General features: G+C 43.9%; 2 protein-coding genes across 2 annotated transcripts; both read left to right on the forward strand.

Annotated features, from left to right (window-relative positions):
• Nucleotides 1-21,147: 21,147 nt before the first annotated feature.
• LOC308299621 (DNA-directed RNA polymerase II subunit RPB9-like) lies at nt 21,148-21,519 on the forward strand (the record flags this gene model as incomplete). Its single annotated transcript, XM_080743416.1, has 1 exon — nt 21,148-21,519. One exon carries the CDS (start codon nt 21,148-21,150, stop codon nt 21,517-21,519), a length of 372 nt encoding a protein of 123 aa, XP_080599542.1.
• A 1,771-nt stretch (nt 21,520-23,290) lies between these two features.
• LOC308299622 (esterase OVCA2-like) lies at nt 23,291-23,962 on the forward strand (the record flags this gene model as incomplete). The annotated part of the gene is made up of 1 exon (XM_080743417.1): nt 23,291-23,962. One exon carries the CDS (start codon nt 23,291-23,293, stop codon nt 23,960-23,962), a length of 672 nt encoding a protein of 223 aa, XP_080599543.1.
• Nucleotides 23,963-27,057: the final 3,095 nt, after the last annotated feature.

The following is a 27,057-nucleotide window of genomic DNA, read 5'->3' on the forward strand; positions in this document are numbered from 1 at the left end:
TTGGCCCTCTTTGCATAGCGTTGTTTTGCTCCAGCAAGATGTTGACATTGCGTTTGAGTTCGTTAAACGCAACAGTCTGGGCACAAGCAACTTTGTGCAGTTCCAATATCATGACGGGCAGTTTTGGGGCTCCTGGGGGTCCACCCATCTTGCAGATTTTTCGATAAACCAAGGCAAAGCCCATGCCAATCAGCAGAAACCCTGTTATCACAAGAGTAAAAAGATAAAGATCTTCCACATCCTCAACGGAAAGAACCGTAAGGCACATCATATTCCACCGTTGCCGGTAGTCCATCACGTATCCAGCTGGGTAGGTTCCGTCGGGACAACTGGATTCCTCCGAACCAGATTTTCGTGTTGAAAAGATAGTATCCATGGCATTCAGTGCATAGCTCACCAGATCCATGTTTGCTTCCAAATAGGTCCAAATAGCTACGAGAGTAGAGACAGTGTTCAGATACGCTCCGTTTCGAAGACAATGAGAAGGGGAAACTCTCCGTAAGCAGCGGGTAGACACACAAGGGAGGGAGAGATAAGAGAGCTAGAGAGAGTGCGACCGCCTTCAGTGAGAGCTGAGCAAGATTCTATCACAGGTGGAGGAAGGATTGGGAGAGCCTGCAGAAGCAAGGGGAGCCCACCGGATCACCAGAAGTCAAGAAGATTCAGCTGTTGGAGAGTGTAAATGAATCCATTGCCAAAGACCTAAGACTGTCCACTTACACAACAGCTGTGGATATCTTCAGAGTCCTTGAAAACAGATACGGGAACAAGTCCACGATCACAATTGAAATCCTGGAAGAACTGGACAGGATGGCTCAAATCAAGGGGAACCAGCCGAGGAAGGTCATTGACCTAATTCAATCAGTGGAGAAGGCCCTAGCTGACCTGACAGAGTTGGGAAACTCTGGAGCCATAAGAAACCCCCTGGTCATCAAGTCCATTGAAAGTAAGCTTCCAGATTTCATAAAGAGAGACTGGCTGATGTTTATGGTTGAGCCCACGAACAACGTAACCCCAGATAATCATTTTGATATGCTCCTGAAGTTCCTGAAGAATCAAGAGGAAATTCAGGAAAGGCTTGAACAGCTGAAGATTGGGGACAAAGTGGACAAGCCTGACAGGAGGCAAGAAAAGGAGTTTGCTTCTACCAGAGCCACAAGGAAAGATGCTGATGAAGTATGTGGCATCTGTGGTGATGGTGGACACACCAACAAGATATTCTTCTGCAAGAAGTTTAAAAGCTTGAAGCTGCCCGAGAAGAAAACCGCCTTAAAGAAGATGGGAGCATGCAAGAAATGTCTGGGACATCATGATGCAGATGGCTACTGCAGAGACAATTTCCTGTGCAGAAATGCAGACTGCAAAAGGGAAGGCAGTGCATCTGACCACCATTACTTCCTATGCCCAAAAGCAGAGGCCAGAAGAGGAGAAGAGGCCAGAAGAGGAGAAGGGAAAGGTGGAAAAGACGGAAGAATAAAAGCAAAGTTCACAGAGGAACAGGAGGTGTTCTTGTCAGAACTTTCCCCAGAGCTGGCAGAGAAATTCAGAAAGGCATTCACAAACAGAGCCTCAGTGACACTCAAATCAGCAGGCCAGTCTGAACTCCTGGAGGAAAATGGGCTGACTGAATTGCCTGTAATCATGATGCTGATGTTGGTCACAGCAAATGCAGGTCAGAAGATCGGCACACTAATAGACCTAGCATCAGACACAAATTATATAACCCACAAAGCTGCCGAAAGACTGGGCCTGAGAAGTGAAGACATAACGCTGGTCGTACATGGAGTTGGAGGAATGACCATGAAAGTCAAGACGAAGAGGTACCTCCTAAAAGTAAGAGTGAAGACTCCAAAAGGAACTGAACGAGCGCATCAACTGGTCTGCTATGGCCTGAAGGAAATTGCAAAGGTCCATCAAGCAATTCAACCTGAACAGTTAAAAAGCTTCTTCCCAGATGTCCAGCTCGAAGATTTGAAAAGACCAGAAGAAGTCGAACTTCTCATAAGCCATCGCGAGGGAAGACTCGCACCCCAAAGACTCAAAGTCATCGGAGACCTTGTGCTATGGGAAAGCCCACTGGGCAAGACAGTAGGCGGAGCACACCCTGACTTGCTCGAAGAAGTGGCAGTTGCAGCATACGAGTCAAGAACCCACTTCGCTCGCTCCATGAGAACCGCTGCAGTCCGATATCAGGAAATCACAGTTCCAGCAACTGAGCCAGCCTGGCTGCAGCAAGAGGATGTGGCCCACAAAAATACATCTGCCAGTAACCGTGAGTTCCTTAAGTGGTGGCACTGGGACAGCATCGGAGCTGCATGTGAGCCAAGATGTGGAGGATGCCGATGTGGAACCTGTCCTCCAGGAGGAAAGGACATGACCCTGGCAGAGGAGAGAGAGTTTGAGATCATTAAAGGAGGCCTCACCTACAAGGAAGAGGATGCTCACACACCAACTCCACACTGGGATGCCAAGTACCCCTGGACTGAAGATCCAGCCTCTCTTCCCAACAACAAAAGAGCAGTCCAAGCTTGCCTCTTAAGGATGGAAAAGCAACTGAGCAAAGAGCCAGACTGGAAAGTCGCATATACAACCCAGATCCATGAAATGGTCGAAAGAGGCGCAGCCATAAAGCTCACCAGTAAAGTCATGGAGAAGTGGGAAGGACCAGTTTGGTATGTCAGCCACTTGGTGGCGCCAAACCCTCATTCAGTGACTACACCAGTTCGTATTGTCTGGAATAGCAGCCAGAAATACAAAGGTGTGAGCATGAATGATCTTCTCCTCAAGGGACCAGATTGTCTCAACCCCATTAGAGCTGTCCTGCTCAGATTCAGAGAAGGTATGCATGCAGCTCTGGGAGACATAAAAAAGATGTACAACTCTGTCTGGCTGGAAGAGCGAGAGATGCATCTGCACAGATTCCTGTGGAGAGACAGTCCAGAAGAGGAAATAAGTGAATATGCAATCACCAGAGTCAATATCGGCGACAAACCTGCTGGATGCATTGCCCAGTTGGCTATGAGGGAAACAGCAAGCCTGCCCAACTTCGCTCACCTGCAGGATGAGCGCAGAGTCATTGAAGAGGACAGTTATGTGGATGACCTCTTGACCTCCCACAATGACTTAAACAGACTTGACCAAATCACAGCAGGAGTTGAAGAAATCTTGAAGGCTGGAGGTTTCTTCCTCAAACCCTGGGTCCGGTCAGGGCAAAGTGGGAGGAAAGGAACTGAAGCAGATGTCCTACAACTGGAGCAAGAGAAGACCCTAATTCTTCCAAATCAAATGAGGGAAGGAGAGAACAAAGCCCTGGGCATCGGCTACAAAGTGGAAGAAGACAAGCTGTACATGCTGACCGCAGTGAACTTTTCCAAGCGAAAGAAAAAGATGCGAGTTGGCAAAGATCTGCTTGAAGAGGAGGTGAGAACTGAGACACCTAACCCACTGACGAGAAGGGCTCTCTTAAGCCAAGTTGCTGCACTGTACGACCCAATTGGCCTAGTTGCACCGGTCAAGCAGAAGGGAGCAATTCTTGTCCGCAAAGCATTCCAAGAAGGAGGGGGTGGCAAGCTGACCCAAGAAACCTGGGACCAACCTCTCTCAGAAAGTCTCAGAGAAGAAGCCATACAGCTTTTTGAAGAGTATGCCCAGCTTGGACAAGTGAAATTCCACAGGAGCCTCACACCACCTGACTGGAAAGGAAAACCTTACGGCATCACATTTTCTGACGGAAGTGACAAGACTTATGGAGCTGTGATGTACTTAAGATGGGAGACAAGTCAAGGAACTGAAGTTCGATTTGTGGAAGCAAAAGCCAAGCTGACGCCCCTGGAGCAAAAGGGAGATGCTGTAAAAGCAGAAATCTGTGGCGCAGTCTTTGCAGCCAGGATAAGGAAGTATGTGGAGAAACATGCTCGCATGAAGATTGAGAGATGGTTCCATCTGTTGGACAGTCAAACAGTCCTCGGCGCCATCCAACGAGAAAGTTATGGATACCAAACCTTCTTCGCCAACAGAGTGGGTGAAATCCAGAAGGCCGGACCAGTGCAAGACTGGTGGTGGATCCGTGGAGATCTGAACATAGCAGACATCATAACAAGAGGAGGCACTCCTGAAGATTTAAAGGAAAATTCCACATGGCAAAGAGGACCAGAGTTCCTGAAGTGGCCAGTGGAGGAGTGGCCTATTCAATCAGCTGGAGAAGTTGCAGCCCATGCCAGGGAGAGTGTAAACAAGCTTCACAGGAAGGCATTCTCAGCTGCATTGACTAGAGCTCAAGCTAAAATGAGTCTGCAGAAAGAAGACCCACTGGCCACTCAGGAAAAGGGAAGTCCTTGTCAAGAGGCAAAACTCACTCTGCCAAGAAGAAAGCCCACTGGCTGGGTTAAACATCTTGTGGATGTTAAAAGGTTCAGTAGCCTGACCAAACTGATCAGAGTTATTGCCTGGACACGACGAGCTGCCGAGAAGTGGCTGAAGAGGAAGTCAAACCCAGAACAGTCGAAGTGGGAGGCAAGAGCACCCACGCAGGCTGGGTTGACTGGCACAGAACTTGAAGGTGCACGTGAAGACCTCTTCCTCGCAGCTCAAGATCGTGTAACCTATCCAGACACAACTCTCAGCAGATTGGCAGTATACAAAGATGTGAACTCTGGACTCCTAGTTTGTGGAGGCAGAATCCAGATGTTCAATGAAGATGAGACTGCCGTGCCAGTTTTACCATTTGAAGCATGGGTGTCTACATTGCTGGCACAAGAATCCCATGAAGCTAACCATGAGGGGGTAGCAGGAACCCTTCTCCGGATGAGGAAGACAGCTTGGGTGTTAAAAGGCAGAAGAATTGCCAAGAAGATAGTTGACAGCTGCATAGTTTGCAGGAAGAACAGAGCAAAGCAGTGTCAACAAATCATGGCAGACTTACCTCCAGAGCGAACAGGCCCAGCTGCACCTTTCGAATTCACCACCATGGACCTGTTCGGCCCTTATGAAGTAAAGGATGAAGTCAAGAAAAGAACCAGACTGAAAGTGTGGGGAATCGTCTTCTGTTGCATGGCCTCCCGTGCCATACACACTGACCTGGTGAGTGACCAGTCTTCTGAAGGCTTCCTGCTGGCCTATCAAAGGTTCACTTCACTCAGAGGACACCCCAGGAAGCTCTGGTCAGACCCTGGCACTAATTTCGTGGGAGCCAAACCTGCTCTGGAAAAGATGTACAAATTCCTTGACCAACTGGACAAGGCTCAAGTTGAAGACACAGCTGCCAAGCATGGAACGGAATGGTCTTGGAAGATCCACCCCGCAGACTCTCCCCACAGAAATGGGGCAGCAGAGGCTGCTGTCAAAGTGGTCAAGCGGGCCTTGAGCAATGTTGGTGGAGACGGCGTCTTCACCTGGGGTGAATTCCAAACCTTCCTCTTCATGGCAGCCAACCTTGCTAATGAGAGACCCATTGATGCAAGAACTCAAAGCAGGGAAGACTGTGTGGAGTACATCACCCCGAATTCTCTGCTCCTAGGGCGTGCCAACCCTAAGGGAGACCCTGGAGGCTTCCAGTTTGATGGCTATCCATACAAAAGACTGCAAAGTATTCAAGCTGAGGTCAGCAAGTTCTGGAAGAAATGGAGCCAATTGGCTGGACCTAATCTATTTATAAGGAACAAATGGCACACCAAAGAACGAAATGTTGCTGTCGGAGATGTGGTCTGGTTGGCTGACCAAAATGCCCTGAGAGGACAATACAAACTGGCCAGAGTAGTCAGTGTCAACACTGACAGCAAAGGCATCGTAAGAGATGTGCTTGTGAAGACCTTTCCCAGCTATCCTGTCCCCATCAGGAAGGAAACCGACAAGGAGAAACCGACTTCAAGAACCAAGAGGCTCAAACACAAAATCCCGGCCACACTACTTCATAGAGATGTCCGACGCCTTGTCATTCTGGTTCTGACTGAAGAACAAGGGAGTGAAGGACCAGTGTGACCTCTCTGGGTTAAAAACCCATGAGCTCAAGTGGGAGGTGTGGAGTTAAAACTCAGTGGAGATGTCAACCTTGTGCCATACATGGGTCAAGAACTACAAATCCCAGAATGCCCCAGCAAGATGGCTTCCGATTGCTGATTGAGGGCAGCTGAAAAGGAATGGAGATCTCATTCATTCAGTCACCTAACAAACTGCAGGAAGAACACCAAGCAAGAACAACAGAAAGATCCACTAAGCGGTTACTCCAACACACCAATGGTCGGTGAATATGCCTGTTCTTTTGATGTCGGCCTTAGCTTGAAATGTTTTGAACTAAATGCTCTTAAGTTGCTTATTTAACTTGCTTATTTAACTATTATTTTGTTTAACTGCTTGGGTTCAAGGTGAACCACTGCATTTTAGTTTGAGCATTGGTTGCATAGTGTTAAAAGTCAAATGGGTTAAAGTTAAGGTTTCAAGTTAAAAGCTTAAGTTTAATGCTAAAAGTTATGCTTGAATTTAAAATGTTAAGTTACAGAAAAGAGCTGATCTGCAAGCTCTTAGCCATTTTCTTTATTTCTCATTACTCTAAGTGTTAAATGGATTTAATTCAATTCATTTGACCTGCTTGTAAAGTTGATTCTTTAATTAATTTGAACTGTTAATTCGTTTAGTTTAAATGTTTAACCAAATTGAACCTTTAATACTAAAATGATTAGTTAATTAGTTGTTAAAATGTTTTCCATTTAAAAGATTTACTTGTTTAATTGACTTAAATTAATTCATTTACATGTATTTAATTAAAATCTGTACATTCATTTTTTATGCCAAGTAATGTATAGAAACCTTAAACAACAAATTGAAAGTCTAAAATTATTCAGACGTTTAAAAGCATTTGTAAAACCATTTGGAAATATGTTACATTGTTAACATCTGTTTCTGTATTTAGTAGTTTGTTAGAGAATTACTTACTTCTGAAAACACAAACCTAAAAACATGTAATTGGTGAAATGTCTTGTCACTTAACCCTTAAGTGCTGTTCGGGTCATTTTGACCCGTTTTACATTTTCATTTGGAAAAAAAAGGTAGAAGTTAAAAATGTTTCCACCTGAAACTCACTGGCCTTAAAGATTCTTCTGAGATGAACATGTAAAAAAAATATTTTTGCACTACACCCATGCTACACCCCCCTCATATTTTTTGAACCTTAAGTGCTGTTCGGGTCATTTTGACCCGGAAGCACAGAAATACACAGTATTATGCCAAAACACAGACACACAGTCACCCCCACTTCTAACACCCCCCTTCCGAAGTCCCATTCCGAACCCTCCCCCCCTTCCTATAAGCATGAGCAATATTGCCCAGTATTAAATGAAGTAGTTTTTTTTACATGGATTTCAGCTAAATCAGTAAAAACGCCTAGCTCTTTCAGTGTTTAATGTGATATAGCAAAGCAGAAATGCAAACATTTACCAAATATATCATATGAATTGTTTGGTATTGAGTCAAAGTCAATGTATCATGATGATTTGTTAAGTTAAAATTTATATTAGTGTTGTTTTTTTTAAACCAAATATCCACCGGGTCAAAATGACCCGAACAGAACGAAAGTGTAGTGAATCTGAACAGAACTTAAGGGTTAAATGATTGACTGCTTTAAATTTACCTTTAAAATACTTTACTTACCTTATTACCTTTAAAATACTTTACTTAACTACTTACCTCTAGATACTTACCTTAATTACTTTAAATGTAATTACCTGGTTCCATGCTCTGTATTTAGAAGAGATGCTTTATTTGAATTACAATGTTGTTAACCCTTTTCTTTTCTGTGTTTTGAAGGTTTACAACCTAATTTCTGATGAAATTGAAGATCAACTACATGCCCAACAAAGTTTGGAAAATAAAGTTGATCAAATTGGAAAGAGTTGTCCCGTGTGTCCTTTGGAGTATTGAGTGGAACCTTACAGCTACTTTACACCACTGCCTGTAGAGTTGAGTCTGCTTTATTTTGTTATACCTTTTGTTATTGTATAATTCACAGCACAATTAAAAAAGAAAGTACTTCAGAATGCATTTAAACTGTTTAACTCACAACTCTGCCAAGCCCACACAGATACTGTATACTTTAATTTCAGATCATTTAAATGACCTATATGTCGCATATTTGCAAGTGGTAATAAGAAAACTTCCAGTTTCCACAGGCAGACCAAGATATACTATAATACAGGTCATTCTCCAGTAGTCACAGGGATGGTTGTGCTGGAAATCAAATGAGTTTCGGGGCCCAACATCCTTCCCTGCGCACCCTGCCTGCCGTCCAGGCAAACAAATCGTCACTGTCGGGCAGAAACCTTGTATCTCCAAGTTTCAAATGTGTGTGTTTTTTGTAAAGTAAAGCCTTGCTTCATCATACAAGGCCGTCGCACAAAAGCAGTGAAAATAGCTGATATACAAGCATACAATGTGTGCTTGTAGATCGTCTATTTTCACTATTTTAAATCATTTTTAAAATGACAAACACAAAACGAACGGTTTTGGACATACAAGGTCTGCGCACCCGACAGCGGCGGAATGTCCCCGGCCCGGGCAAAACCTAATGCACCGCAGAGAGGACATTAGAAACACATATCCTGTTTTATTAATGTGGTCAATACAGTCCATTAGGCTGGGGGATTTAAAAAGCCACAGAGCTCTGCCGCCTCCATTAATATTCCCTCTCACCCATGATGCCATAACGCTCAGCAGAAGAAGGCCAAGTTTGTCTTCTATGCTCCCTCAAATAGCACTAAAAATCTTGAATTGATTTTAAAATGTCTTGGCACTTCTTTTTTTTCCTTTGGGCTTATTAGATATGACCTAATTACTGTATCCCCAAAATGTTTGCCCATTTGTTATGAAATCACCCAAGTTCATTTTACTGAATAAGAAATAGCCTAGCTTAGTTCACCAACATTATGCACCTGGTTATGGGGTATATTAAGTTAAACTATGATGATGAAATGTATAGTGTAATATCTCATTTGAAGTTTGAGAATAACAGAAACGTGCTAGTAGTTAGGTCAATCAAAATACAAGTATTTGGGTGCGTTTACAGTATTTTCAACAAAAGATTTGTGTCCCATCCAAGCAATGGCATTTGTTGTATTAAATAAGCTACAGTTCACAATTTTGCAGGTATAGCACCACCATTAGGCCTATTTGAACAAATTGGGGTGGAGGTACTTCCCTACTTTCTGTGTACGTGCACAAGGAGTGTAGGCAGTGCTCAGTGCAGCAATTTTGGCGATTAGCCCCAAACACAGACACAAACTGTCTATGCTTTGGCCTGGTGGAGATACAGTAATATATCAGAACACTACAGTATATGAATAGTTTTACTAAAATGTTTTAACAGAAAGAAAAATAGGTAGACCTTTACTAATCCTGCTGAGGAAATGAACTTTAGCTTCACCCAGCCGATGGCTGCTCAGATGGTCATGGTGAGTGCTTGGGGGAGCTGACAGCTGGTAGGGGTTAAGTGTCCTGCTCAGGAAGACTTCAACAAACACTGGGGGGACCAGGGGGGGATCGCTGACCTTCACATTACCAGAAGGCCTCACTAAGCCACTGCTGACCCTAACATTTAATATACTAATTAAATAAACAAGCTGAGAAGGAACTCCATAAAGAACTTATATTAAAGGGTTTAAAAACAACAACAGTATGCAGTAGTGTAAAGTAACTAAGTAAAGTTACTCAGGTACTGTACAAGTACAATCCTGAGGTATTTGTATTCTTTACTTGAGTATTTCCAATTTTCAGTACTTTTACTTCTACTTTACTACACCTTACAGGCAAATATTGCACTTTTTACTCCACTACAATTATTTGAAAACTTTAAGTTACTAGAGTTACTTTGTAGATTGATTTATTACAAAACGTACATGCACTTCAACCCTACAGTATATACATTTCGGCCTTTTGAAATCATTTTTATACTAACCGTTTTTTGTACTTTATTCAAGTAGATGCTGAATTCCAGGCTTTTACTTGTAACCGAATATTTCATAAAATGTGAGTACTTTTTCCACCACTGACATGTATGTCAATGTGCACTTACTAAAGTGAAATAGCTATAATAATATAGTAAGGATGTGAATCTTTCATATCATAAATGGAATTCTGGAATTTGATGTGTTGTTGCAAAGATGGTTCTGGCAAATATGGTTGAAATGTGAAGCTTGAATACTCACTGGTTGAAAACACCTAGATATCTGGTCTAATCCGTGAACCATCTCACACAAAAAGAGAAAGTGGTTTCAAGTGAATAGCTTTCCTAAGGTCACCTTAAAGAAACATAGTTTTGTCTAGGAGAAAACTACAAATATTATTAGTAAAATGATAGATTGCAATAAATCTAAGACCCCTCCCTTGATTGTCACAGCATATTTATCCTCTAGAAATATCTGCAGGATCAGACTTGTTATAGTGTATTTTTTATTCACTGATTCGACTGAAAATCAATTCATGGCCCATCCTCCCTCAACATGAATATACAGTACAGTACATCACAAACACACTGTAAACATGTGGTGATTGTCTCTGCACTGAACCTCTTTAAAATGCAGGAACTAATCACACAATAGAACTTATCTGTCTATCAAATTGGATGTTGTATTCATCAGATGGTTCACAGGGTTGAAAACAATGTGGCTCCCAAATATGTAAGCAATTATTACAGGCGTTAGTGATGTTCATAGCTACTCCACCAGAGGAAGCATCACAGACTACCATGCACATTTAAGACAGCAGTAATGCAGAATGGGTTACCTGCAAGTATCAAATCAGTATAGCTTCAATTACTCTCGAAAGAGCTTTCTGAAAGCCAGCTGGTCCTAATTTAAATGTATCTATTATAATTTTTTTGTCCAGGTTAGTATGTCCTTTAATATTTATGGACCACAATGCAAAGCTTGGGCTTGTTGTGTTATCCTTTTAGCATAACATTTGACTGAACCTGTACTGTTACAAACCTGCAAATAAAGAATTCAATCAATCAATCAATATTTTATTGTACTGTATTTACTTACTCTGATCATTACGAAACATTATTCTACACTCCAAAAAGTTGGTACCATTTGGTTAAGGTTTTAAAAAAAAGTACCCTTAGCCTACATTATGTCTCACAATGGAATCTGTCAGCTATTGGCAGGGCTGGCTGCAGTAGGTCATAAAGCAGTCGAGGAGAGCCAACACCTTTTCAATTAACTAAGCCATTGTCTGATTGCCTCTCTTAAAGTATTTTCACTGGGACGTGGAATCCATTCTCTGGCTCACAAAGTGTGAGAAAGCATATAGAGAAAGTACACAACGGGGAAGAGGATTTCCAATAATTGTAAACTGAACTTCCTTTGTGTTACCACATTGTTCATTGAAGGTTGTCCTTCACTTTATACTCAAGTGTAAATTGAGACACATTTATATATTTTTTGCATATAGGCTAGAGGCAGCAATGATAATCTATCGATTATGTAATTCAGCTCTTTCTAGCTTTCTAATACGAGAAGTGAAAGGCCAACTTGTTGCAGACGATTGCTTACAGTTTAGATTTTTAAACAGCTGTGTACTGCCCTCCTAAAGGTGTCCTTTAACCATTAGTAGACAGCAGCCAAACTCCCATGGAATAATACACAGAGAGTCAGGATGTAGCGTTCTAGCTCCGGGTTTATGACTTGACTTGTGCATGTACAAAGGAGTAAACTGAAATACAGAAAATAAAACACAAACACAAAATTCTGTCAGCAAACAAGACAAAAAGTAATCCTACATTACACATTCTTCAAAATTATGCAATGTAAAAATAAATATGTTCACTTACAGGCAATGCTTGCGCTGGCATACACAGAATGCAACATGTGCTAAACAAACACTGGAGTACTGTTCTCTCTTCAAAGTTTGCTGCTGAACTGACAGAAAACTGGCCTGTCCCTTGATTACTCACACACATCAGGTGCTACTCTAGAGATCAAACATGCTCTAAACAGTGTACAAAATACCCATCCCCCAGTTCCACTGCAGCTGCAATACCACACTAGAACCCAAAGGTGGTGCTAAACACAAAAATAACTGCCTGGAGGGCAGAACATTCCCCGTCTGGTATCTGAGATACCACTATCAAAAATGTTCACACACAACTTAGATTGAGTCATCTTTAGGCAAAAGAAGAATGACCTCTGTGACGGGTCTTACAGTAAGAATGTCTTTGAACTCCTTTGAGTCTTTAAGTCGACCTTGCGGACCTTACCATACTGGCTTGGAAAGGTCGAGGTTTCCAGTGGTATGGGCCACTGGATTCCTACAGCTTGGCTGTCCTTCAACAGCACATCACCACCCTTCTGCAGGTTGCGGTGATCCTCGACCCACTTGCGGCCTTGATGTTTTACCAGCTTGTGGTGATGGCGTACTAGTAGAGTAGAGATGTGGCTGTGTTCGTGCAGAACGAGGGTGTTCTTCTCAGCGTGTTTTAGTCTGCCACCAATTCCCATGAGGTGTTCCTGGCGCACAGAATTTAGCTTGAAGAATGGACTACGTTTTGGCAAGGTTTTGCCATCCAGTTTGGGACTGATGAGGTCGAAGGACTCGGGTTCCTCTTGCATGTCCTTATATGGTCCATGAAGGAAAGCTTGTGCAGTCGACCATGGTTTTCCAAGGTGGGACGCTGAGCCTGCCCTGGGCGCATGATCAGCCGGCTTGTGCTCTGTTGCTCTCTCCAGGTTGGATTTGTGAGTGCTGATTAAACTACTCGGTTGTTCCCCGCCATGGCACACTTTCTTTTCCAGGTCCATGAAACTGTTGCAGGGTGTCAAGTAGGAAGGACGTCCATCTTCTAACACGTGAGTCTTGAAGGTGCTCGTGTTAGGCTTGTGGGCATTTCCAAGACATACTTCCCCAACCACTACCCAGCCCAAGTCCAATCTCTGTGCGAAAGGGGCATTGCCTGGTCCGTTAATGTGCTGTCTCACTTTGTGAACTCTGACAATATCTCTTCCTAGTAAAAGAAGGATTTGGGCGTTTGGATCGAGCTCGGGAATGTGACCTGCCACAGATTTCAGGTGAGGATGTAGGAGAGCTGCCTTCGGAGTGGGTATTTCTGACCTATTGGAGGGGATCTGACTGCACTCAGTCAGTGGCGGTAATGCAAGGGTGTCTCCTCCGTTCACTGGCTCTATGTGGAAGCCTTCAGCCTTTCTACCAGACATTTTGATGACTCCGGCACATGTTCTTAATGAATAAGGAGAAGAGTGGCTCTTGACATCAAATAGCTCAAAGAATTCTGGCTTTGCGAGTGAGCGATTGCTCTGATCATCGAGTACGGTGTACATTGTGATCGCCTTGTCACGCTGTCCCTGGGGAAACACTCGCACCAGACATATTTTAGAACAGGACATTGCTGGCTGCCCGTTACCACAAATCTCTGTGCAGTGTGAGGTGACATTAGTTGAAGATGTAGGATCTTCTTCCTCCTCGCTGTGCTCCGGCGTCGTAGTTGGAACTGGTGGTACCTCAGGTGCAGGTCCTGGATGCATAGCAGTGATGTGGCGTTCACTTTCACACTCACTGCATTTTATAGAGGCTGTACAGTCCTTTGCTAAATGGGAGATTGATGCACAACACTTGTAGCATATCCAATGTTCACGGAGAACAGCCTTCCTTTCCTCCAGCGGTTTTGCTCTGAATTCACGACACTTCCTTAAGGGATGTGGTTTGCGATGAATAGGACAATTCTTTCCTGGATCCTCAACTTGCTTTGGAGAGCTGTTTGTGTCAGATTCAGTATCTGGGGAGATGTTTGTCTTGTGGACTGACATTGAGATTCTTTCTGGCCGATAGACTGGTTTGTCTTTGGTGAGAGGATTGTTGTTACTGGGGAGAGTGAAGCTTGGGTCGTTCCTGACTTGTGCTTCATAGCAGATGAAGTTTGTGAAGAAGTAGAATGGAGGAAAGAGCCCTTTATGTTCTGCCTTGAACTTGGAACCCTGATACAACCACTTCTCCTGTAAGGCATGAGGGAGTTTCTCTAGTATTGGGTTAATGCCACGAGCATTGTCTAGGTAGCTCAACCCAGGTAGATATCCATCCTCTTTTGCAGACTGAATCTCCATGAGAAGGTCTCCAAGCTCTCTGAGTTTGATAGGATCCCTACTGGAGATCCTGGGAAACATGTCTAGTTTCTTGAAGAGAGCATTTTCGATTACCTCTGGTGAGGCATAACACTCGCTCAGTCTGTCCCATGCTTTCCTCAGTGCCGCCCCAGGATTATTGACATGCGCCTGACGAAGCCTCCTGACATGGTTGGATGATTCCTTGCCCAGCCACTTGGTCAAGAGGTCCAATTCTTCACTGGGTGAAAGGTCGAGACCTCTGATGGCGTTAAGGAAGGAAGACTGCCATGCCCTGAAACTCTCAGGTTGGTCGTCAAACTGGTTAAGCCCTGTAGTCACCAGCTCCCGGCGTGCTAAATACTTAACAAAGTCTAGGCCAGATGGTGTGGTGTAGTGAAGAGGAGTATAGGACTTAAATGGGTTGGATTGTGTGGGGTAGTGAGGAGAATAGGACTGAGCTGGAGGGTTCAAAAACGTACCTTGTGGTACAGTATGTGGCTTACTGTCTTCCTGATAGGTATTATTGCCATGAGGAAGTGTTTTGGAGGGCGTGTGGTCGGCAACTGGGGTCTTACTGGCGTGAGGAATTGTTTTGGAGGGCGTGTGATCAGCAATAGGGGTCTTAGTAGTGTGAGGAATTGACTTGAAGGGCCCGGGATCAGCAGCCGGGGTATGCTGATCAGGCATCTTGTATGGGGTTCCCCATGTAACTAGGCTGTTATCAAGTTGGTCGGTCATGGGATCGGGAACATCAGGAGATGAGATAAACTCCTTCTTTATCTCATACTGCTGTTTTACATAAGCACTTGTGCGATCTTCACTCTCTTTCTTTGAAGACTTCTTACTGTGTTTGCTGTGTTTGCTGTGCTGTGATTTGTCGTCCCCTTCAGCTGCCTCCAACACCTCTGCCTGTGCGCTGGTGGCGGCAGCTTCTCTCTCCACTGCTAATGTTTCCAATTCAACCTCCACTCTTGCCTTCTCCAAAACATTGTATGCATCCTCCATTTTCTGTCTCGCCTCTCTCTCAGCCTGCTCCGACGTAAGCCTTGCTTCTCTCTCAGCCTGCTCCAATTTAAGTTTAGCCTCCTTCTGTGCATATAATGCACGCACGCGTGCTGCCTCTGCCATGGCTCGGGCCTTTGCTGCACCACTGCCTGAAGATGTAGATGTTTTGCGGCTGCTTCTTGCGCTGACTAGAGAATCGTTATCTTCTTTGTAATCAGACATCTTGCAGCTTTACACACAGTGATTGTTATGTTGCAGTGTGTGATGTTGCACCAACTGGTCGCTTGCCTTTTACTGTACTGCCCTCCTAAAGGTGTCCTTTAACCATTAGTAGACAGCAGCCAAACTCCCATGGAATAATACACAGAGAGTCAGGATGTAGCGTTCTAGCTCCGGGTTTATGACTTGACTTGTGCATGTACAAAGGAGTAAACTGAAATACAGAAAATAAAACACAAACACAAAATTCTGTCAGCAAACAAGACAAAAAGTAATCCTACATTACACATTCTTCAAAATTATGCAATGTAAAAATAAATATGTTCACTTACAGGCAATGCTTGCGCTGGCATACACAGAATGCAACATGTGCTAAACAAACACTGGAGTACTGTTCTCTCTTCAAAGTTTGCTGCTGAACTGACAGAAAACTGGCCTGTCCCTTGATTACTCACACACATCAGGTGCTACTCTAGAGATCAAACATGCTCTAAACAGGTGTGTACAAAATACCCATCCCCCAGTTCCACTGCAGCTGCAATACCACACTAGAACCCAAAGGTGGTGCTAAACACAAAAATAACTGCCTGGAGGGCAGAACAAGCTGTAACATACAGCTCCAAAATGCGCACAAGAACGTGGTCTCCAAACGCAGCATTATATCACAGAGCACTGAGGCCTCATTACGCATTGACATGATATTGTCCTCAATTCACCCTTTGTCAAGTCCCGCCCGTTGTCCCACCCGTCTTCACACCCATTGGTTGCTTTGTCTTGGTGGGACACTCCATCCACTACCATTTTAATTCAGTTCCTTCGTATTGTTATTCTGTGTGTTCAATTCTAATTTCAAACTCGGTTTCAGTAAAATGGAGCTGCTCAGTGGCAGTATAGTGACTCAGCATGTTTTTATTTCTCCGAAAATTAGGTTTTAGCAAATTCAACACAAAAAAGGCGTAACCAGGGTGGGACAAGGCAGATAGAGCCTTCTGGTTGGTCAGTCAGGGACCAACCAGAAGGCTAACAAAGGGTGAATTCTGCGGTGGACTGTCAGTATGATGTGATAATGCATATCGTCTCTGCCGGGTGGAAACTTCATATGTCCAAAACTGTTAATTTTCGGGATTCAAATTCAAAAATAGGTAGAGTTGCAGATCGACAAGCTTGCAGATCTGCTACTTTTTATACTTTTGTGTGACACTGTAGTACGATCAAGTAGGGCATTGATTTACGAGAAAACACAAGTTAGAATATGGAGATAGGAGGTTTCTGGTCGACAGCAATGATGTGCTTTAGCTGCAGATTCGTGAGCAGGTCAGCAGGTGAGAGTCCTGAGTGTCAGGTACTGAGGCACGAGGCAGGCATGGGATGGGGGGAACATTTTTAGTTGTCTGGTCAGGCTTCGTGCCCCCTGAAGCTTCGCGCCGCAGTGAGCCCATGCCTTAATCCGGGCCTGTAATACCACAACCTGTCATTGGCACAATCGTTGCAATGCTAATCACAAAGTAACCAGTACAAAATACTCCAACCTGTCATTGGCAGTTTCATTAAAATGCTAATAACAAAATAACCAGTACACAATGCAATGCATTTCTTTTTATTAATGGGTGGGGTGGCCGACTTTGAAGGATTAAAGGTTATTAACACAAAGTGGAAAAGAGTGGAAGCTCCGGGTGGTTCAACCCCACCACCCACCGCTCCTATCGCTGTCTGTGATTTATTGAGACATGCCAAGCCACAGTTTCGCTAGGAAATACGACACAATCCGGAAGTTGGATACTCACAAAAAGACATTTCATCTGGTCTTTAAACTCCATGGAGTATGTGACATCTCTATTTTGACCGAAAAGTTAATCATCTCTTTGGGGCAGATTTACTGATCATTTCCGCCAAGTTTACTGAAAATCTCTACATCCTTTATGGAGTTATTTTGTTCACACTCATGCGCAGATTGTGCACTCACGCACCGTGACGCACATACCTACACAGGGTAATGATGGCAGGCTCTTCATATCAATCTGCAATAACCTGTACATGAACACTCCTTACAGAAACAGTTTGACATCCAACATAATAAATCATAGATTACCAAGTACACACATTTACCCTTAAACAGGGAAAGGAAAGGTTACGGCAGAGGATATGGACAAGTTCAATTGTGTACAATGGCAGGAAAGGAAAAAGGAATAAGAATATGTAGGTGAAGAACAAGTACAGCACAGTAATAGAGTAGAGAGCAATGTCAAGAAAAGGAGAGAAGAGAATATCACAGTCACAGAAGAAAGGAGGCCCTGGGGTAGAGGGGAGAGTGACAGGTGAGAGTGAGAGACACATTTACACACATATTGCAGAGGGTAAAGGTTGCCACCTTACAACATGTCTCAAAGAAAAAACAACAACCACAACAGCTCATAATTAATGATATATTATTTATTTTGAGTGTGTGTGTGTGTGTGTGTGTGTGTGTGTGGGGGGGGGGGGGGGGGGGCTTTGTGTCCCTCCATGGAGGATAATTGGCCATCTGTATTTTCTTTAAGCAACTGTTTTGTTTGTTTGTTTGTTTTGCAACTGGGAATACTTTGCATCACATCACCCTTTTAGTTCCCCCCCCCCCCCCCCTCCTCTGTGTTCTGTGTTGCGCTTGTAGGCCTATACTGTAGATGTGTGTACAATCATAACACTGGGCTTCAGAAGGGAAAATTAATAAGAAAAGCAGCCGAGAAAGCAAAAGCAAATCATCCAAACAATTGTCAATTTCTTCAGAAAGTAAAGAAGCGAGTTCAAGTGATGAACTTATTCTGCAAGCATGCTGCAGCTGTCCTGAGCTTTGCTCCGGGACCTGCCACCAGTGCTCCTTTACCTATAGAAGGTACTCAAATCACTTCAAATGCAATAGGACATGAAGTGTTTTCCCTTCATGTCCCTTCCCGTGACCCATACTTCCTCATCCATTGTTCAGACTCTCGCGACAACCTGTCTTTTCGGTCGGATGGCCAGTATGAGTAATCCCGGAGCACAACACTCGGCAGCGGCAACTTCTGAAAAACCAGAGAGCACTGCGATCTTTCATGATTCTACAAGCTTTACTGACACAGCGTTCATTGATGGTCATGGATGGAGCGAAGGTCACTTCCGCTGATTTGTTGTATTGCCGTTTGAATTGAGGTCAGTACGGTTCCCATACCAGGCAGTGATGCAGTCAGGCAATGAGTTTCTCAGTGATGTGCACGCCCAACACTTTTAGCTCTTTCATCGACAATGAGTGCCAGGTTGTTCTCTTGAAGCCATTGTGTATCTTATGTTACTGTGTAATTTAAGATTAGTAAAGAGAAGTAGATAAGATAACATAAGATAACAAAGATAACTTTGTTTTTATTGAGCGGTGGTCACACTGTCTCCTTAGCATGACCGTGCGTGTATGTAAATGGTAAATGGTAAATGGTGCATTTATATAGCGCTTTTAATCCAAAGCGCTTTACATAGATTGTGCATTACATTCACCCATTCACACACACATTCATACACCGGTGGCGGAGGAAGCCATGCAAGGCACCAACCTATACTCACCGGAGGCAATTAGGGGTTCAGAGTCTTGCCCAAGGACCCTTCGACATTAACTCAGGGGGAGCCCGGATTCGAACTGGGAACCCTTCGGGATTTATACCCTTCGTGCTCTAATACCAGTTTCTCTACCCCTGAGCTATGCCGCCCCTATGTAGCTATGAGTCTGTCTGTAGCCTGGCTTGCAATACCGCTGGGTGACCAGAGTGCTGTTGAGCAGCCTTGGCACACACACACACACACACACACACACACACACACACACACACACACACACATCCTTGAAATTAATGGACACCACCGCTCAATTCACACTGGTTCACACCAGTGTGAATTGAATTAAATTGTATTTGCTTAATATTTCACTTTTTCAATTTTGTAATGGAAGTTAAAGCACAGACTTGACCAAATATGGAGATGACTGATGCACTGACGTCATAGTATACTCTTACAACATGTGCAACATCATCTGGGACGCTATAAGATCCCTTGGCGTCTGTCCCTTAGGCGCAGAGGAAATATCGCTTCTCAAGAGTCTTTATGTGTCAAATAACCATGAAGCTTGTTGCTCTGATCCTTACCCTAGCAGTAATTATTGTCTGCAGTGCTCCTGCTAACTGCAATGCTCATGCCGTGCAGGAGGCTAATGCCGCTCCAAAGCAGAATGTGCCTGAACTCGACAGTAAGTCTGATGGAGTTCTGCGGGACTTTGCCCAGGACACTGCCGAGCGGCTAGCACATGGCTTCCAGCTGCTGGGCGAGAGACTGACGGATGCCACGGAGCACAGCACCCAGTACCTGGGCGAGCTGAAGTCCATGCTGGATCAGAACACCGACGATGTCCGCGCCAAAGTCACCACCCACATCTGCAGCGCGAACAAGGCCAGTGAGGAGTTCTACCACGCTACGGCCGCTTACCTGGGTGAACTCCAGTCCTGCATCTCCCAGAACATTGACATGGCCAAGGAGTGCCTGGAGCCTTACCACACAGCTATGGCCACTTACCTGGAGCCTTACCACACAGCTATGGCCACTTACCTGGAGCCTTACCACACAGCTATGGCCACTTACCTGGACGAGCTCCAGTCCCAAACCTCCCAGAACATGGTCATGGTCAAGGACTGCGTGGAGCCATACATCAGCCAGGCATGCGAGATGCTGGGTACCTTCACAGCTCTGCTAAAGAACATGTTGAAAGGACGTGAACCTGAATGGCCACTTATACGCCTCACCTGGAATTGACCAGGCCACCAAGATTGATGAGTTGACCTAAGCTGTCCAGACAGTGACACACAAGGTCAGGGAGACCACCACTGCCTAAAACACACACTTTGTTTTCAAAGGGTTTGTGGATAGTTGTTGGTCCGGCATTGTAATGGGTAAGGGGGAAATGTTGAGCACTTACTGTACTACTACTGCTCTAGTGTGGTGGGGCAGGGATGCTCAAAACAAATTTGCTCAAAACGTTCCCAAGTGTCGAACGGTATTCCGCACAGAGTATACTGATGATTGTGTTCTGCTCCTAATAGTTAGTATTTGTAAATGCACATTTAATGCATGTGCCATATGTTCAGTGACAAATACCCCAACAGCAAGTAGAAGGTGACCAATCGCAGATCTTTGGCGCTGATACCAATCCAGATTTCTGGAGAGTCCTACCCCCCGATTGCATAATCGATGGGGAGTCAAAGCTAAAAGAAACAGCTGGCTTTCTATTCTTGGAAAGTTTGCATGCTATAATGGAAGACGTTCTTACAATAATACAAAAAAAGTATATTAAAGTATATAAGAAAAAACACAATAATAATTTATAATACAAAACAAAAATGAACTTTTAACCAACTCCATTAAAAAAAATCGCACCTGAGTGCATGGTATCAAACACGACACACGTGAATATCTCCTTGTATGGGCCGTTCTGTTTGTGACCTGGAGTTCCTTGCTCTCATACACTCATATACCTACACACAAAGCCAGATCTAGGAGGGGTTGGCACCGCTCAAGGATTCTCCAAAATTCTACATAATGACATCATCATTCATCATGGTATTCTACATAATGACATCATCATGCAATGGCATCATAATGTTGTCATCCCAACCATCTAAATGTGATTTAAAGTAGATTTCTTTCTTAGCACCTTCATATGAGATTCAGGTGTCCATCTGTTGGAATATACACTTTAATCTGCAGTGGTAATACACACGGTGGTGTATCAATCCGAAGGTATTAATAAAGTTATTGCACTCTTTTAGTAATTCCAATGGATTTGGACAGTGGAGCAAATGAACCAGGATTCGTCGGTATCCGCTTTTGTAAGGAATGCAACAACATGTTGTATCCCAAAGAAGACACGGACAATCGCATCCTGCTCTATGCATGCAGGAACTGTCACTACCATCAAAAGGCAGACAACAGCTGCATCTATGTCAATAAGATCACCCATGAGGTTGATGAGCTGACCCAAATCATTGCCAATGTAGCTCACGATCCAACGCTACCAAAAACATTGGACCATCCCTGTCCCAAATGTGGCCACAAGGAGGCAGTGTTCTTCCAATCTCAGGCTGAGGATGCAATGAGACTTTACTATGTCTGCACTGCCCCTCACTGTGGACACAGGTGGACACACTAGAGATGAATCCACTGCCTATTGCCATTCTGAAGAAGAATGTATTCTTAATGACTTGCCTGGTTAAATAAAGGTTACATTAAAAAGACCAGAGAGTTATGGAGCACAAGGTTGCTGGCTTGTTCAGACTAATATCACTGCTTAGACTACTCTAGAATCCCTGTGTGGAACCTCTGGTGATAAACCCTCCCCATATTTGCATACTGGGCCCTGATTGGTGCCCCACAACTTTGGTGGCAGCAAATCCAATCTACTGAGGGCCCTTTTTCTTCTTTTTTTTTGCACTGGCAGATTCGTCTGGTTTCCAGGCTAATACGTGCATGTATTCAACACAGTGACTTTGTGCTGGATAAAGATGACTCCTGTGACCTCTGGAAGAGATAACATCCACTTGAGGTTATCTCCATGTGCTCTGTCTGTTAAACATCAAGAGCAACCAACACTGCCACAGACAGAAACCCTGTTCTAACACATGGTCATCAGTCATGAAGCCGTCCCACCTACAAAGATGTACGATGCAGGGGCTCTGCCGGGGCCTGCAAGTTCTGGTGAGCTAGCCAAGATGTATGGATGACTGTAGAGTGTAGACACTGCTGGAGGGCTTCTCTTAAAAATATACTGAGTTGACTGGGGCCCCTGGGTTCTGTCCTTGACCCACCTATTCCCTCTACACCAAATCTCTTCGCTGAAAATAGCCAATCTTTAATCTACTGTAGATTGTTTTTACATCCCAAAGATTATTTAATGGTTGTATAGTGGCTACATAACATGAAATAAATAACACACACTCTCTGTGCTGGAAAGGCATTAAAGGTCAACCAATGTGTATCGGTCGACACGATCGGACGCATAAGTAATCATTCAGGCAAGTACGATTTGCTCATATCATTACAACATCCTCATGAAACGGATGCAGTTTATGAAAATCGCACCAGTGTGTGGTGCAAACACGACACACGTTATCTCCTTGTGGGCCTGTCCGTGACGTCAGTTACTTATGAGTAATGCGCAATAGGCTACTAATACATTTTGGCTGATACATTTTGGCTATCCATACATACATGGAGATCCGTACTCACACAAAGTGAAATGTAGGAGCGGTTTGCAACGCTCTAACATATAGAGTAATATCAAAGTGGATTGTCAACGATTATAAATGGCACAGCGACTAGATGAAAGAGTCTAACTGCAGTCGTCTTGTTTGCGATCAATCATATTAGAAATTGGCTTAAGGGAGGCCCGTTGGGCGGGCAGGCGGACGGACCTCTGAAATCACAGTCATGTAACCATTTAGCCATAACCATATAAGGAGTTTCCAATGCAGCTACGCCGAAATATATAGTGTGTGATCATAGCATCAGGTGCAAACAAATCACTTGGCTCCATATATGGGCACAGAATGGTATGAACGTGGCACTGATGACATCAGGGATCTCCATATATGGGCATAAAAGGGACATAGGCTACAAACTAGACTGCACTCTGTCGAGGTGCCAACCTGCGCCTTGTGCACCCGTGGCCATATATGGCCTACTTGTGCGTCCACAGAGCATGCAAGTACTGAGATCAGTGCTGTCTGTACAGTATGTAAGTTGGCACTTTGCCGAGGTGCTAACTTGCGCCTTATTATTTATATCAGGTCACACTTGTTGTTAGTGACCACACTGCTGACGTCACCCTGTGTTTTTTCAAGGGTTTTCAAGGGTTTTCCCATTGACCGTGATGTCAAAAGCCCTTGCAGTTTTTGACATCAAGATTTTTCACTAGTCTCTGCATGGCGCCTCTCCGGATCCTATGCATTCATGGTTACCGTCAGAACAGCGTCTTGTTCCGTGAGAAAACGGGAGCTCTTCGGAAGCTCTTGAAGAAGCAAGTGGAGCTTGTTTACATGACTGCACCACACAGTATACCCCTGGTCCCAGAGAAGGAGAATGGCTCATCAGTGGCTGGCAGTGGAGAAGACAGCGATCCCAGAGGCTGGTGGTTCTCAGACACCCAGGCACGGGGTTTCAGTGCTCAGCAGCCATGTCGGGAGAGCCTGGGGCTTGAGGAGAGCCTAGCGGAGGTAAAAGAGGCGGTGAAGGATCTGGGGCCGTTCGACGGCGTGCTGGGCTTCAGCCAGGGAGCTGCGCTGGTCGCCATGCTCTGTTCGCACCAAGAGCAGAACCTGGAGCCGGAGCTCCTCTTCCGCTTCGCCGTCCTCGTGGCGGGCTTCCGCAGCGCCTGCGAGGAACACCAAAGGTTCTACGAAACCCCCGTCCTGATGCCTTCCCTGCACGTGTTTGGACTGGAGGACCGCGTCATCCCTGACCAAATGAGCAGGGAGCTTCTCACCACCTTTCGGCAGCCACAGGTGATGACGCATTCCGGCGGCCATTTTGTTCCCGCCGCGTCCGCTCACAGACAAACCTACCAGGACTTCTTCAAGAGGTTTCAGGAGAGTTAAGAAATTGGCTGAAGGCCAGCCAACAAGTGCGCCAGCAGAGTGCCCAAGTAAGGTGATGAGGTATGTATGTGTTGGTTGGTGGTGACATCACCAAGAACGCTGCTCCCGCATTGGCTAAAGGCCCAGCCTTTGTACTGTCAGCCACATACCCACCCACAGTGTGTGTTGCGGAGGACCACAGCCACACAGTGTTAACTCAATGAGCCACATACAAAGCAATGGCAGAGCTACTGTATACAACCAAGGACGCTATAGGAGATCACTCCATATTACACTTGCTACCCGAGCCAAGACGGGGTTAAGCTTGGCACAAAAATACAGTGATGATTTGCCCCCCTCCCTCTGGTAACCCAGTTCATCGAAACTCTCCAATATACTTTCAGTAATAGAGTATGACATCTTCAAGGTGGCATTGTAGAATGCACTTAGTATTTGTCTACATAATGTGCTCTCTAAATTCCTCAGTTTGTGAGCCAGGAGGTAGAATCATCACAATGAAGCGTCAATCAGGTTGTTGTATGGAAGGGAGGGTGAAAAAAATGAGGTAGGGGATTGTGTCTTGAGAATAAAGGGCGCCATGCCCCTGATTGCCTTGATCATCACCAGTGCTTTTGAGAGGTGCAAACCGCTCCTACATCTACACACTTGGCTCATTGGCCAAGCTTTGAGGGGAGCTTAATGAAATTAACTTATAAAAGCCACTACTCACTTCACACTGGGTGTGATTTTTTTTTTATTGGATGAGGGTAGCAACCAGAGGCTAGTGAAGGGAACATGTGAACTCGATGGGAGGTTGCGGACAACAGGTGTGCCACAACATTCTGGATGAGTTGAAGGGGTTTGAGTGAACACATTCAGAGTATATTCTTGTAAAGGGGTTAGGACACTGGCTCCCAAACACTGGGTCGGGACTCGGGACCCATTTATGGGTCCCTTTTTGTTTCCTACATTTTGTTTTGAATTATTATTATTATTTCAAAACATTTTCAAAAAAAAAATATTCCCCAAAAAAAGCAAATATTTTCATGAATGAACAATTTCATGAAGAAATAAAAGAAAAATCTAAGGAATTGCATAAATTAGAAAATAAATGTTTAAAGGACAACTTGTTTTTTTACAAGGGTTCATATTTTAGATTGTAATTAAAGAAAAGAAAAAGTGAGTGTTAAAATGTTTTCATTTACTTCGTTCTATCGTTTTAGCATGTTTAGTGTACTAAAATGTGGGGGCATGCGTATGCATGGGGGCATGTGTATAAGTGGTTAAATATGTATTTTAGACACAATAAGCCTGCAATTTCTTTATTGCTATTTACAGTAACCCCAGAAGTCACATCTGCCCGTGAAAGATTGCGGTGCATCTTGGGAATGGGCTTATTCTGTGTAAAAAACACATATTTAGCCACTTGTACCATTCCCCTAGCCACTGAAATCAAAATAATTAAAATCTCTAAAACGATAGAAAGGAGTAAATGAAAACATTTTAACTCACATCTTTTATATTCTTTAATTACTATCTAAAATATGAACCCTTGTTGTAAAAAAACAAAGTTGTCCTTTAAGGAGTAGTGAAAATATCTAATCTAAAGCTCACAACGCTGCGCAAAGCAACACGTTGTGAGCTTGTAGATCTGCCTGCCAGGCAGGGTTAAAAACTAGACCTACAGGCAGTTTGTTCAATGACATTTCCTGTCATAAAGCTAAACCATTACTGATTAATTAACTATGAATAATGGATAAACTACATAGGACAAACACAAGTGAAGCATAAACACATGCATCAGCACATCAAAAGGCATCACCATCAGCTTAGGAGGTATGGTAGATGCTCCATAAAGTTTTCGGGCAGGAAGCTAAATCAATGACAGGGATGATTAGGTAGTCGTGGAGTAGTTGCATGGTATTTTGATTGGCTGAGCAACAAATGCAGCTTTCTCCTTGGGCTGATGATAAAAAGATTCCCCGGTGAAAAACAGCTTCAACATTCATAATGTACAGTTGTGCGAGCATTGACCAGGGTTATTATTGTTCGCCAGTGAAGCAGCACAGTGAGTTTATCTGCTTTTCAATATTCTATATCTTGGTAATACATCAAATGATCCTAAAATCAAGGATGCTTTCGGAAATACAGCACTGAACGCACTGGCCAATACAAACTATGCATGCATTTCCGAACGCACCCAAAGATACCAAGGATTTGTGAGTGATGTCACCATTATACCAAGGATTTGTGAGTGATGGCCTTTTTTTTTTACATTGCATTTAACTTTTTTTTTTCTGGAGACAGGTTTGGAAAGAGAAAAAAAATTACTAAAACGTCGGAGTCCAATACAAAATATTTGTATCGCATTATTATTATTATTATTATTACATATTTATGGCCCACACCCATTTCTACTGTATAAACCCTTATCTGTGGAAATATCAACTATGGAAACACCTCTATAACTCCACCCACCAGAGAGAAAGAATTCTCTCCCCACCTGCCATCCCCCCACTGCACACAATAACCAGGACATAGACTCTTGTGGATTTCTCTTTTAGTTGATATTCTGTGTAACATATATACTCTAGAGAATCTCTTAATTACACCAACATTGTTCATGAGAAGCCGTTTGTTTACGTCTATTTATTCAGATGATGATAATTGCCATTGTCATTTTGCAGCTCTGAGACTCTTGACAGTGCAAGGAATACACAGAGCGTTCAGCAGGCACAGAGCTCGGCAAAGCAGACACAGGCCTAGCGAAGAAATAAAACACATTGTAGGAGTGGGACTCTTGCAGCTTGTTTCTTTTAGCTGCTAAACAGGATCAGGCTGATAATGTTGTTTCATCGGCTACTATAAAACACCAATCAATATCCATTATATGTCCTGCCTTGACTTTTTTCAAGTAATCACCTTCCCTTTGAACGAAAATTGTAAGAACCTTATATATTCTCAATGTTGTGGCAACATGGTTGAAGCATAGCTTGGGAGAACATTCATAGCTCATTCAAGGAAGGTTGGGGGTTCACTGCCTTGCCGTCACAGTGGCCACTAAGGACTATAATCCATTATGTAGTCTAGTGTTGAGGTAGCTTGATTGTGTCTGG

Source organism: Nannobrachium achirus (genome assembly GCF_963921795.1).
Source record: "Nannobrachium achirus genome assembly, chromosome: 15".
NCBI classification, from domain to species: Eukaryota; Metazoa; Chordata; class Actinopteri; order Myctophiformes; family Myctophidae; genus Nannobrachium; species Nannobrachium achirus.